Source organism: Cornus florida, unplaced genomic scaffold, assembly GCF_030987335.1.
Source record: "Cornus florida cultivar Cherokee Brave unplaced genomic scaffold, ASM3098733v1 CherokeeBrave_3.0.0_Hap2_Chr08, whole genome shotgun sequence".
In the NCBI taxonomy this organism is placed as follows: domain Eukaryota; kingdom Viridiplantae; phylum Streptophyta; class Magnoliopsida; order Cornales; family Cornaceae; genus Cornus; species Cornus florida.
In genome coordinates, this window is record NW_026775578.1 from 14,562,632 (window position 1) to 14,577,135 (window position 14,504).

Sequence of the window (14,504 nt, forward strand, 5' to 3'; positions counted from 1 at the left end):
GACTCTTTTGTTCATATATAAAAACTACCTTACACACTGATGTCTTATTAGTTTTTCTTCTTTGTTGAAGAGCCAAGCAACTTTGATTCTTTTGCCTTTTTTTCATTGAGGCTCTCTATATCTAATTAGTTAATTAAAAAATATATTAAATAATTAATTTAAATTTTCATCGATATTAAAAAAATTCTCAATTTAGTAATTATATATAAAGAGTTAATGACTGTTATTAAGAGAAAGCCCTCTTAATAACATATTTGGCATACATAATCATAAGAAAAAAATAAGAATATTATTATCATGTCCTAAAAAAAATTCAAACACTCACTTTCCCACCATAAGAATTTAAACACTAAATTTTTATTTTTTATGAATGCAATTTTTTCCCCCGAATAATTATTGTTAGACTAGAGCTTTGTTGGTGATCACTTAAATTTTACTTTTTTTTTGTACATTTCTTTATATAAAAAAAATCCAAAAATACAATTTTCAATTAATAACACCTAAAATCATGTTGCATGGAGAAATGCTAGTAATTAATTATTGCTAAACACTCGCTATTATGATTGGTTATTGTAAATTGTTTTCGGTCCATCACAAGAACTGTAATTTTGTAGAAAAATCAAAACAATGAATACTGATGTAGAGGCACGGACCCATGAAGGGTCCAGTAGGGGAGCTGTCCTCACTAAATTTTTTTATTTATAAAATTATCTATAGATTTTGTGAAATTTTTAAAAATATTCCTATTTTTAGTAAAAGTTTTAAATATGTCCCTGCTCAATTTCTAATGACACCCTATTATGCATTATTGTTGTTCAAAATCGTCCCCTCTCATCATTGACTGTTGAGCATCAAGTAAACAATAATAATTTTATTTTCTTTCTTTTCAATATATATAAAAGAGTAAGATGTAAGAACTCATTTTGCATTGAGAATTAGTAAATTCCACTAAATTTGGCATACAATTAACCCCATTTTATCAAAAGTAGGTCCGCATGACACAAAACGTACCATGTAGGTATAAAAGATAAAGAAAAATAAATAAAATAAAGTGAAATAAAATAAAATAAAAGAAAAGACGAAGAGGCAGAGAAAGAAAAGCAAGAGAAAGGAAAACTAACCCCACACCACTTTTAACATTGCTAGCTCCTTGGTTAGTCGCTACCAACCTGGTGGGTCCATTTAGAAGACAAATAGTATCCCATGATTACAGACAAATCTGGGGCATCTCAAGCACAGTTAGGTGCTTTATTAACAAAAGTTTGTTGTGTGTGTATGTATATATAGACACGTACACACACACACGTATGTGACACCAATAATTAAAAAAAGTTTTTGGGTGGATGAGGTTATACATTTATTATTGTCCTAGTAATTTAATTTTAGCATTATATGTATAACTCAGTTCAACAATGATGTTTAGGTCTACAATTTGACCCCCTTTTTTTATTTTATTTATTTTATTAGGTCTAATGACTTTACTCAAGATAAAAATTGGCAATGGCGAATCCAGGAATTATTAATGAGGGAGGCTAATATTAAATAAGGGAGAATTGAGGATCCAAAGATTAAAAGGTTGAATTTTTTTAGAGGATATAGAGTTAGACTTTAGAGGGAGAGAAGGAATAAACTCTCTGATTTGTAAAAGATTAGGAATTTAGGAGTTCTCTGTGTTTTGGCTTAGTGATTGGTTAGGGCTTGTTTGGGTTGGGCCTATTTGGTTGGGCCTTTGTTTTAAAATTGTGACTTAAATATTGGGCTTGTTTGGATGGGTTAAATTAGGGGGCTAATACTACTACTAATTTATTTATTTATAAAAAACATTGGGCTAAATATACTTATACTAATTTTTCTTTTTTCTTTTTTTGGAAAGGGGGGCTCAAGCCCACCTAAGCCCCCCCTTGGATCCGCCACTGGAAGTCAGTCAAATTTACAAGTCTAACTATTTTTTTTTTTTTTTGAGAAAGTTAGTCTTATTATTTTTTTCCTGAGTTAATTTAATACGAAATGTATAATATACTCACTCTAATACAGTATGATTAATGTGAATTACACTCACTTGAAAATTATAATTAACTCAATTTAATTATAATGTTATTTAAAGTCAATAGTAATAGTAGTTACTACCTTATCTTCTAAAGTAGAAGGTAGAAGGTAAGGTAGATTAATTTCTAATTTAAAATAAATAAAAATAAAAAGTGACCAATAGACATATTTATATACATTTATGAAAGTATTACGATTTACGAGATTCATCTCATCAACATCTATTTTAAAATTGGCTGAATATTTCAAGTTTCTTTTTTTTTTTTTTTTTGCCTTTTTCTTTCTATTGAAGGAAATTTTTTTCTTTAAATTAGGAGGCATCCGACCCTCTTAGGTCACCCAATTGATGGTGTCGGATACACACACTAGTTCATTTGACACACCCACATTGGGTATGACCACCATAAATCCCTCCCCAAGGAGGACTCAAATTTAGGAACTGTCCATCTTGATTCCTGGGTCCTATTAATTTTTGGTATATATATATATCTGTGTGTGTGTGTGTGAAATGAAAAAAAGATGACTATTATAAATTTAATGTACTACTTCAAATGGTGGTTGGAGTATGGTTAAATCAATGTGGGCACTTAGGTTAGCATGAAGACAGAAGTTAGTGGGATAATATGTTTGGAATGGGAAAATAATAGCCTTACAAGAAAGACATCTCCATCATGGCTATCCCAAACTACTTGTATTGTTCCCTTATTAGCATGGCAGCTTAGACCTACTACACTACACTACCAAATAATTTAGAAAAGTGTTATATATATATATATATATATATATATATATATATATATCTCCCTCCCTCAAACAAGTCACAAAAATTGGATGTCCTCAAGTGCAGACATACAAGTTACTGTGATGTCCCTTCCATGTGACCATTATGATTGGCCAAAAGCTACAATTATGCAAAAACAAAATAAAATGAAAATATGTGGGTGTATGTGTGTGTTTTAATTTTTAAGATTCTTAAGAGTGGGGAAAAAAAAACTCCATGTTATTAAATAATTGGTACAGGTACTGGATTAACAATAATGCCTTTAAGGTACTCCTAAATCGTTGTTTCTAGTTTCATAAAAACTGATATAAGAGTTTAAATGATACATGTGATTTGCGGGTGATTACTTGCATCCCACAACTCTTTGAAGTTATCATGCACTTGGAAGAAGAAATAGAAAAATAAATAAATATAGTGATAATTTGATTCTTCGTCACCGTAATAAATAGGGGAAAAATGGAATTTATTTCTTCGTTTTTACAAAAGAAGAAAGTAAGAGTAAATTGTGGCACGTTCACTAACAAAATGATGTACATGAGGGGATTGCGGAGTTTACAAACCATTATAGTGGCTAGGTTTAAATAATGTACGTGATTTGCAGTCCTCTAGAGTTTGCAAATCCCAAATCACTGGAGAGCCCAAAGTGACTAGCCGGTGACTTGATTTTTTTGTTAAAAAAAAAAAAAAAAAAAAAATGTATTTTGATTATTCCCACATATTACATCATAAAGCTCATAATGAAAAATGCCCAAAACAAGCGTGGGACTGATTGCCTCATTAATTGGGGTCCATGACTTTTGGCCCATTGGTCGATGTTGGGCTAAGTGGACTGGGCCCAACATGCCGATAATGAAGTGTCTTCTGATTTATTTTATTTGTTCTTATAAGGTTTACAATTTCTCAAACAAATAAATATCTAATGTCTTTCACCAAATTTGATTGAAAGGTTCAGCTCTAAGTAATGGCTACTATAATGGGTCGACATGTTGTTTGATAAGTTTGAGGGGTGGTTTTTTGTCGTATATATTTTGATTTGATTCAATGGTGTATATATATATATATATATATATATAAAAGACTGTTGGATTAGGCCTGATCTGAAACAAGGTGGGCCTCGCTTATTAATTCCAAGAATGGGCAAGGGTTTTGTCACTGTCCCATGTATAGGGTTTAGTCTCCTAACATGTTCCTTCCACATTTAATTTCCTGGTACGAAATTTAGGGAGCACTTGGTGAGGATGAGATTTTCTGATGCTCCTAAGCAACTTGTTTCATGAATCACAAAGTTACAAGTGTTATAACACAGTAGTAACTCTTTTGTAGCTTGCTTTTGTTTGGGAAAAAAAATTTAGAGCTCAAATAAATAAATAAAAATACAAAATTTTGTGATTCACTGAAATTAAAGTTATAGTCATGGAGTCATCGGAATTTCACTATAACGAGGAAAAGCAAAACAAATTATAAACATAAGAACAATTCATTGTTCATTGCATAATTAATGTATTATTCTGTAGATCCTATGCATGTGGATCAATCTAGTTCATCTACTTTTTTTAAAGTCGGTTGGGGGTCTTTATCTTTTTATTTTTATTATATTTATTTAGATAAATACTCACACACACCAACAAATGTCCAGTGCGTTAAGATCTTACTTATTATTAAGGTCATATGGCTAAAACTGATTCATGAAGAATAATATGTTCCTAATTGAAAAGGTAATTTGGATGGAATAAAGTAAAAAGAGTAAACCATATACACGATTTAAATAATTTTGATTAAAAAAAAAAAAAAAAAATCACTAAAATTTATTGCAGGTTCATACAACTTTTTTTTTCTTTTTCCTTTTCATATATCATGAGTCAGCAAACACATCCTTGTATCACATATTTTTTACGAACCATTTAGTCATGGCAAAAAATGTACTGTACAAGGAAACATCATGTTCAAAATTCAAATTAAAGTATAGCAAAATGGCATGCGGACGTGAGAGGCAAAATGATGAAATACTTAATTTGGGGCATTTGTAATCTCTGGCATTTCTTTTTGCAATTGATCGGTGGATGAAACTCTGGGTGGTGGCGTTTGTTGATCATCTTGAACAATGTGATCTTGAGAGTTTTCGGCGGTTCTTCCGCCACGAGAAGAGAATTCAGCAAGAGTTGGTGATCTGCGATGAGATGAAGAGGAGAGATCCACAGAGTAGCTGCTTATGCTGTTGCTGCGTGTAGTTGATGATTCGTGGAGTGGAGACACTGAAGAAGATTGTGGTTGTTTCTTCCTTTTGCCTCTCACGTCCGTATGCCATTTCTTTATGACATGCACTGTCTGCTCCTCTAGCACTGCACTCTTAAATTGTGAACCCATCTGCATTCACATATAACACACCCAAATCATGGTATGCGGAATCCGACATTCGGACAACTCTGACTCATTTGACGGGAATAAAGCTTCATTAGCTTTATAACTAACATCATCGTCATATTCAAGATTCATATATATATATATATATGTACACATGCACGCATTTATGCGTTCATATATATACATAGAGAGCGCATATATATATATACACACACACAGATAGAGAGCATATATACCTGGGTTACAAGAGCGTACAGTGGAAGGGTAATGTAACTGCAAAGGACTTGAACCGTGACCCTAGAAGATTTTATGAAATAGGTTAGTAGTTATTAGCGCATGATTTTTTTTGAAAAATAATTAGTGAATATAATTTTATGTAAATGCTACCGTGTACCATCTACAATAGCCAATATATTCTAAGTAATATTTAGATTACTTATTATAAGAAAGTTTAAATTAATGTTGTTTTTGGAAGAAGTTACTCAGTTTGATGTTCTCAGACATAACATTTGGTACATATTAAAATCAATTAAGAAAAAACTTGATTGAAATTCCAACAAAGAGAAATTACATAATTAGTGCTTACGCTAATACGATTCTGATAATGATGATCTCTATACGTTCATGGTAGCAAGACTTAAATCCAAATTGCCACTGAAAAAAATTAAATTAATAAGAAAGAAAGGAAGATAAAAACATAAAATTCAGATTTTTGTTTTTTCTTCGGGATAATAGAAAAGGAATATATATGAAATGAAAGAATTAAGAGAAAACAATAAATTAAATATATACCGTGACCCAAACGAAGAATGAAAGCTCAAATGCATTCTGTAAAGAACAAATCAATGATCAGTTTATTGGCAATTATAAAGAAGAGAGTTTCTTTTTTCTTTTTAAGTGCTTTCTTTGTTGTATATATATAAACATAATTATATACTAATCAGTAATTAATTAAGTAAGCTGCATGGATTAATTACCATAAATAGAGTTAAATGTAGAAGAGTCAAGACGAAATCGGGATGACTGAACCAGAAGAGATTGTCATTGGGTCGGACCAAAGGAGATCCTCTAGTCACATTCTCTTTGTCTGTGAGTTGAAGAGCCATTTTTGCCACTATTACTTCCAGTTTGGTTCCAAGAACCAGAACTATCTGCAAAAACACGTGTATTGTCCGCAATTAATGAAGGAAAATTTTTTTTTTAATCAACTATCTTACATACACGGTCATGACCTTGATGAACACTAAGTGTGACACATGATATTATGTACTGCTATTTACATAACATAATACATCGGTTACACAACACACATTATAAAGTTATTGCATAAACAATTTAAAGTTGTACAATCGATGTGAATTATTGCATAACCAATATATAGTTGTTAGGGTGACACGGGATGGGACCGGACATTTTATGACACAGGAGGGAAACCGGGGTCATAAAATTGTTATATATGAAAAATGAGACTTACAATCAGTGGAAGAAAAGATACCCAGAGATACACATGCCAACCTGTTCAAATCCATAACATTTATGAGATCACTAACGTATAATAATGTGGGAAAGGTGACATATTATGCAATTTATGCACATAAATACACATATCTGTGTGTGTCTGAATATACTTACCATGCACGTCTACAAGCAAGAAGATGACGACTAAGAACCACATGAAAGGCCTGTAAATTCATGGAAAGCAAATTATAGAAAGTTAGACAAAGAGACCAGTTACTAATTTCAGGGTAGCTATAAAGTATAATTGCAAAATATTAATTAAATTGGGTAAAGGTATAGTCTATAGATATAAAATTGAAGGTTTAAAATGATATACAAAATAAGATTTATTAGTCCTATTAAAATTTTGAAGGACTAATTTATCTTTTGTAAAGAGAAGTAAAAAATTAGAGGCAATTTTTAAAGAAATAATCAGCGTTACAAATTAGTGAATTACATAAGTAAAATATGCATATATATTTACCTGATGCCTACAACAACTTTGAAATCATCTTCCAATGATCGTTGTATGTACTTTCGGAAGTTGAAGGTATTGTTTGTCGACAGATGTGCCTGTAAAAAAAAAATTGTAAATCACATTGGTCATGCATTATTTTATTTTATTTTATTTATTATTATTATTATTATTATTATTTTTTTGTGGTAAAGTCAAATTTGGACTCCAATAGAATTCACGAGAGTGATTCTACAACTAGACTATCCATCTCACCCTATTTAAACAAGATTTTAAAAAGCGAAATATATATATATATACTACAGTTGAATTTATATACGGAAAAATGTTGTGCTCTGTTATCCAATAAATGTTGGAACGAATAATTGACTATGTTTTATAATAAAAATAAAAATAAAAATAAAAATAAAAATAAAAATAAAAAGGTGAAAATGAGAATATAAAGTGAGATACCAACCGCAATAAAACCATGGCGCAATGTGAGGTAGTCAACTTTTGCTACCGAATGAAAGAATTGGCGAAAGAAACATCTCTGTTACATTCAACATTCATTAGCATATATATATATATGTGTGTGTGTGTGTATATATAAACATGATAATAGTAAATGAAATGAAAGAGAATTATGAATATCATTATGAACACTCACAATCCACAATAGGGCTGGTGTTGTTGCACAAGAGTCCATATGTCGCTTCCCGAATGTGGTTTGTCTTGTGAATCTAAACCGATTTGGATCTAAATGTATGACAATATTATACGTTAAAATTCACAATTATTTAGCTGTCTCATAATAATCCTCCATCATTTCTAGCTTTGAGTATGTAAAATAGGACACGCATGACATGGGCTAATTCAGAATTAAATCAGATGTTGCTGATTAATTATTCTAAATTTCATGGGTCGGTCCAAACCAAATTATTGGGCCAAAGACCCAAAATAAACATAATCATACTCTGGTTAGCTATTTGGTTTGATAGCCCATATCCAGTCCAATTTCAACGCCCAAAAGCCCTTAATCATTTTTTTTTTTTTTATATATTTTTATTTTTCCTGACAAACATAGAAGAATTACAATAGAACACAAAGATCAGTCTGGAAAAGTTGTACAATATGAGAAGGAACACACTCTAACACAATATCATTCTGATTTAGATGCTTTGAAAGGTTGGCAATCTCATGAGCCACTGTATTCCCTTCTCTCCTAACATGAGAAATATTTAGCTCCTTGAACCAACTCAAAGCTTCTTTGACATTAAAAATTAATGTTGAAATTTCAAATGGAGGAAATTTCACCTCACAAACCGCATCAATCACCATCTTAGCGTCACATTCCAAAAGCCCTTAATCACATGATCCCATGTGGTGCCTATAGAATTAGTGGGGCCTACTATAATTTTTTTAAATATGTATATGTCAGTGTGTGTGTGTGTGTGTGTGTGTGAAGTTATCAAGTTATTATCATGCAAATATGGGATTATTTTTATAAGGTCAGTAACAACAACCGTGAGTAGACGGTAAGTAAGAAAAATTGGACGACGAATTCCAACCCCTTTTGAGTATCAAACAAAGGATAACGTCTAGAACGTTGCATAAAGTCGTCTTCAAAGCTCACACTAGTGTCCCATTGAAGATGGGTCATGTATATTTTACCCAAAATTGTGTATGACCCGTTTATTGAACAACTTAGTTAGAATGGCCGTGCTCGTTTTATTTATTTATGATTAATTTATACATACAAATTTTTAGGTAGGGTCAATATATTTGAAACTAGTAGTAATTTGAAATATATATATATATATATATATATATATATATATATATATATATTGGAGTAGTTAATATTCGTATGTAACTTTAAGAGTACGTTAATGAATAACGTGCAGTGAGCCAGTGAGATACAATTAGAAAAAAATTATATATATATATATATATATATATATATATATATATAATACTCGTGTTTTGTAGACATGGTACTATGTGTGTCAAATTGTCAGTTACTCCATATGTGTGTGTGTGTATATATATTAGCTACAGAGTATAAGTATGTAAATAAGGTTCCTTTGAATTAGCAATTGACATTTGAGCGAGGATGGAAAAAAGTTAGCAGTGGAAGAAAGAGCTCATAATAAATACATAAACTGATGAAATCGTACCGTTAGCTGCCATGTATTCAACTGTCTGGGTTTCTTTCTCCCAGGATTTCCAATGCCTCATCTACCCATAAATTGCCACAAATATTCAAATGTTAGTAATTCATTATTTGTTCATTAATTTATTTTTTATTTTATTATTATTATTTTTAAGAACACGTGTATCGGTCCAAGAACATACAAACCATTTAAGTTATAAGTGCAGTTCGAAAGCGAGACCTCAATAACTTACTTTTCAAATCCCCGCTATACTCCTAGGGACATACCCCAATCTTTATCTAGCTTTTTATTATTTGTTCAATAATATTGACCACCCTCCCACCTAGAATAATGTGGGATCCGCATTAAATATTTAGGTAAATATCAAATGCTTGGTCTTTTATTTTATTTTATTATATTTCTTAATACAAATTTTTTTATCCCAAAAGCAACATTGAATGCACCCTTTCATTTGCACCCTCTTTTATTGAATTGACGCACATGTTATGGAGTGAGACTCTCGATTAATCAGGTATTAAGCATGAGAATATGGACTCAATCACAGAGTGCTCTCGTAATATATTGACTCTTTTAAAATTTTCAATTACTTCACCTTAGTCCCCCAAAAAAATCAAAATCTGTCTACTTCCAAGGTTTTATTGTTGGGGCCAAGGACTTTATTGTTCTCAACCACCGTGATGTCTTGATCTCCAAAATCCAACGAACCAGGTTCAATTTTGGATATATCTTAGCTATTTGTAGTTAATGTGACAGCGTTTTATCACAATATCCACCCCAACAAATTCCAAATAATAATAAAACTCACTTTAAAACCAAAAAAAAAAACTTTCTATAAGATAAAACAAAACACAAAACACACACACACACATATATATATGTACCTACCTTTAACCTCCCTAAAGCCATTGTTGCAACGCTATACACAATCTGCATCATTGCTAACACAAATATGAAGATACTCAGCTGATTGATCCCTTCTTGCGATATAAGCGAAGTCATTCTCTGTTGCATATATAACACCACCACATTAATCTCACATTCACATAAAATGATCCAATATATATATATATATATATATATATATATAATTACATACTTTAGAGGTACAATGATCAGCAGAATAATTGTCTTGGGCTGCTAATCCTCTTTCGTGACGCCATGTTGAATCTTCTTCAAACACCACTACTTCTGCTAATCCTCTTTCGTATTGGCCTAGTGCTTTTGTGGTTTTGGTACTTGCACTATGTCGGCATGGCAGCATTTTATCGGCTACATGTGTGGGTATGCATATTTTTGTAATTGGTCTTTGAGTCACTGCTAATAGTAGTGACAAAAACCCCAACAGCATCAAAACTGCACCAAATCCAACCAAAAAATATCAATCCCATCCCATATAAAGGTGTATTGTTGAAGGAATAAAGGGCTGTTTGGAAGTAATTAATTTGTGGAAATAATGGCTTCAAATTGCCCCTAAAGCTTTATTCTAGTGTTTGCTCCGAGTGGGAAGTAATTCACGATCATTCGGAACAGGATTAGTGAAGAGTTCGAATCTTTTGCGATACAGTATAAGTATTGTATTGTATAGAATGGTACCCAAACATCACACTGTGATGCTTGTGGGCCGGCTGATAAAACTGATTTCATTTTGTTAGCGGCAACTTGAAGTCATATATATATTGTTCCTTGATTTCAATTATTAACATGTACACTTGAGAGATAGTGTTATATGAAATTTGGTCAAACTCACCTGATTTAAGCTTCTCAACTGCCTCAAACAAAGCATTTTTTCTATGTTTCTTGAGCCACTACAACAAATTCAAAACAAACTAGGCATGAGTGAAATTTAATCATTCCAACAAAAAGTAACTTCTACAAACTCTTAATTTCAAATATATATGTCGCATATATGTAGCTTATAAGTTGTCTCATATATATATATATATACTTACATGGCTTATAAGATGGATCAAGTGTTCAATAAAAAGGCCACCAAAGATGAATATGAAACAGACAGTTGCCAAAGCCCAAGTGGGAGTGAATTGCAACGAGCGACTGGCGGTTGTCATCGTCGTCGTTGTCTCTCCTCCATCTCCGGCCGCCATAATTAACACAAATTTGTTCGGAAAAGCTCAATAATAGCAACAGAGGACAGACGAATTAATTGAAGAAAAATAAGGGTTTTGAAGGATTATATATGATTTTAAGATTGTTGGAGGAGGAGGAAGAAGATAAGACAAGTTCAACATTCATTGAAGTGATATGGTGAAGGTAGCATCTGCGATATATATGATTTATATATATGTATATGTGTGTGTGTGTGTGTATATATATATATATATGTTGAACACTGGAATTTTGGAGACTTGGCTAATGTTATAGCACTGGAGAAGCTGGTCATGTGTGGTTTGACTTGGTTATTCATTGGATTTAGGGGACTTTATTTGGTGAAATTAAGATGTCTAGATGCCAAGACTGGGTTGGTGGGACCCACTTTTTTTGCCCCAATTTTTGTCCTACACCAATGAGGGTTTAAAGAGAATTTCGTATGGTTCATCTTTCATACTACGTATAATATAGAAATATAATGGTTGCACCCAAAGTATTGGTGACCGTCGGATGCGACCAAGTGAGATCTTGAATCGGTTGAACATTTCAGGCTGTCCAAAATTTTATATAATGGGATTTGACTTTAGATAGTCATGAGAGTTGTCTAGATACTGTTATTTTCATAAAATAATTCAACAATCATACATTTTTATTTTCATACAACTTTATAGAACGTTTTTAAAAAAATATATTTTTTTCTAGTTTTAGAAACTATTTATGAAGAAGAAAACCAAGTAAGACCTAAGTTATTATTATTATTTTTTTTAAAAGATATTTTGATTTGAATACTGACTTTTATTCTGGGTTACCACTTTTTATTGATTGAGACTCTTCCATCAAGATTCAAGAAAACCTAATGATTAAAAATATGAAGGAAAAAAAAATGGATTACAATTTAACAATTTACTTTTATCTTTGACATAAAAAGGGAAAAAAGAAATAAGAAAAAAAGCAGGAACTATTTCTTTAACCCAAACGACTGCATCTATAATTGTGATCCAAACAAGTGAGATGGAATCATGGAGAGTTGTCGTCCTCCTCGTATCTAAGAAGCAGAATTTTGAATAACAAAAAGAAAAAATAAATAAAATAAAAGAAAACCTATTAAAGACATAGATTAAATGTTTAGGGGCTGTTTGAGAAGTGTTATGATATTATTTTTTTAATATTGGTATTTAAATTGGAACTTATATAGTACTTGAGACGGTTAATATTAGTTTAAAATAGTTCATAACATATCAGATATATATATATATATATATTTTTGCTAAAACCCATATCCATATGGCTGTATTGTGCGTTTTGTATGGTAGCAAAGGAGCTACAACACGACATCTAAAACACATCCCACACTTTACTAAATGGCCATTAATATATGACATTTAACAAAGATATCAAATATAGAGATGGGAAGAGTCAAATGCTATTGCCATTTTAGCTTAGATGTTTGTTCTTTTTGTAATTTTGGTGGGTTTTATACCTTGTTTGGCTGCCTATAGCTCTTATAGCTTTGTGCGTATTTTTCCTACAAGAAAATATTTGTATCCCTATTGAAAATGTACATCATCTTATTGATGTGCATCAATAATATATGAACATGCCTACATACTCACTAACCAAATTAAAAATGATGAATTAATTGTTTGATAATTAAAATAAAATATATCAATTTATTATTGATCACATATCAATTTATTATTGATCACTGTCTTACAGTAATGCGGAGAAAAAATTTGAGAACAATTTTTAAAATTTGTACAATATGTTGAAAATTAAAATAAGAAATATAGACATGAGGCAAATTCGTCACCTATCTACGCGTCACTATGTGTCTCGGACTTTGGGTCCTTGTCTAGGTGATTTTACGAAAGTCAATTACATTTATACAAAAAAAAAAAAAATTGTTTTTTTAATACTAGTTTCTCAATAATACCAAAAAAAAAATGTAAGTCATTATAAAAATATATTATTATGAGAGTAGTGTTTTTTAGAAACACATTCCTATAAAGTATTTCTTGTGTTGTTGATACAAGTTCATTAATATTATGTTTATGATTATTGGATCGACATGTTCAAAATGGAGAATATAAATACAAATATATATATATATATATATATATATATATTATATATATATATATATATATAACAAAAAATTAAACATGACAGTCCTTTAATGAGAGAGTTTTCTAGAAACGGGTGCTGGCAAATTTACTAATGGAAATTTCTTATGTTTTAAAAATATTAGTTCATTAATAGATTGAAGAAGTAATACAAAAATGATTATTTTCAATGTTCAATTAATTACTTTATTTTCTGAAACAGAAAAAATAATAATAATAATAAATAACAAAAACTATATATATATATATATATATATATATATATATATATATATATATATATATATATATACTTTTCACACGAAAATTATAGGGTTAATTACAGTGACACCCCTTGAGATTTGCCTTATTGACATGCAGATTAAACTTGGCCAATTTTTGAACATTCACACTCCCTGTCAGCTTTTTGATAAATTGCCCCTTGATATTTAATTAATTTTTAATATAAAATATCAGAGTTACTAAATGACCTAAATGCCCATATCATTAAAGTCTAAGAAAGACAAACGCGTTTGCCCTTTATTTCCAAGCCGGCGATGGATTATTTTTCCAATGGGAGGTGAACTGCTGAGGGCTAGGAGTATGTGGGGTGCAGAGGGGTAGTGTGAGGAGAGATCGGCGGTGGCTAGTGGCGGTGATGGGTTAATTATCAATCACGTGTTAGGGTTATCAAGAATTCAAGCTTCTCATCATTAATCTCGTATCAAGATTCGGTAATTTGATATATCGAATGGCCTTATATCTTCAAATGAATTCCTAATATCTTTAATGTTGTTACAATCATAGGAATTCCTAGTCAAGGATCGGCTTTGTGAGTTGTTGATGTATTATTATTTATAATATAGCTTGAATTTGAATAAATTAATTATTATTTTTGTTTAAATTGAAGAATATGCATGTAGGAGATTTATTTATTTTCTCTCTCTTCTCACTTTGAGTATGATTTCAATGGTAATCCC

General features: G+C 31.0%; 1 protein-coding gene across 1 annotated transcript; it reads right to left on the reverse strand.

Annotated features, from left to right (window-relative positions):
* Positions 1-4,606: 4,606 nt before the first annotated feature.
* Positions 4,607-11,741, reverse strand: LOC132269541 (MLO-like protein 3). Its single transcript, XM_059770773.1, has 15 exons — positions 11,266-11,741; positions 11,064-11,121; positions 10,413-10,669; positions 10,202-10,318; positions 9,320-9,380; positions 7,810-7,898; positions 7,618-7,692; positions 7,170-7,258; positions 6,821-6,870; positions 6,663-6,703; positions 6,166-6,339; positions 5,981-6,016; positions 5,775-5,842; positions 5,425-5,485; positions 4,607-5,191 (listed from the first exon to the last, which is right to left on the reverse strand). The coding sequence occupies exons 1-15, from the start codon at positions 11,416-11,418 to the stop codon at positions 4,835-4,837; spliced, it is 1,686 nt and encodes a 561-aa protein (XP_059626756.1). The 5' UTR covers positions 11,419-11,741; the 3' UTR covers positions 4,607-4,834.
* Positions 11,742-14,504: the final 2,763 nt, after the last annotated feature.

What these genes read in the sequence shown, in the direction of transcription:
- LOC132269541 (XM_059770773.1), bottom strand. Translation starts at nt 11,418, where the DNA reads ATGGCGGCCGGAGATGGAGGAGAGACAACGACGACGATGACAACCGCC. An exon ending in AGTTGAGAAGCTTAAATCAG is followed by an intron (nt 10,670 to 11,063) that starts GTGAGTTTGACC and finishes GATTTGGTGCAG; the next exon opens with TTTTGATGCTGTTGGGGTTT. An exon ending in CTTGCTTGTAGACGTGCATG is followed by an intron (nt 6,704 to 6,820) that starts GTAAGTATATTC and finishes GGATTTGAACAG; the next exon opens with GTTGGCATGTGTATCTCTGG.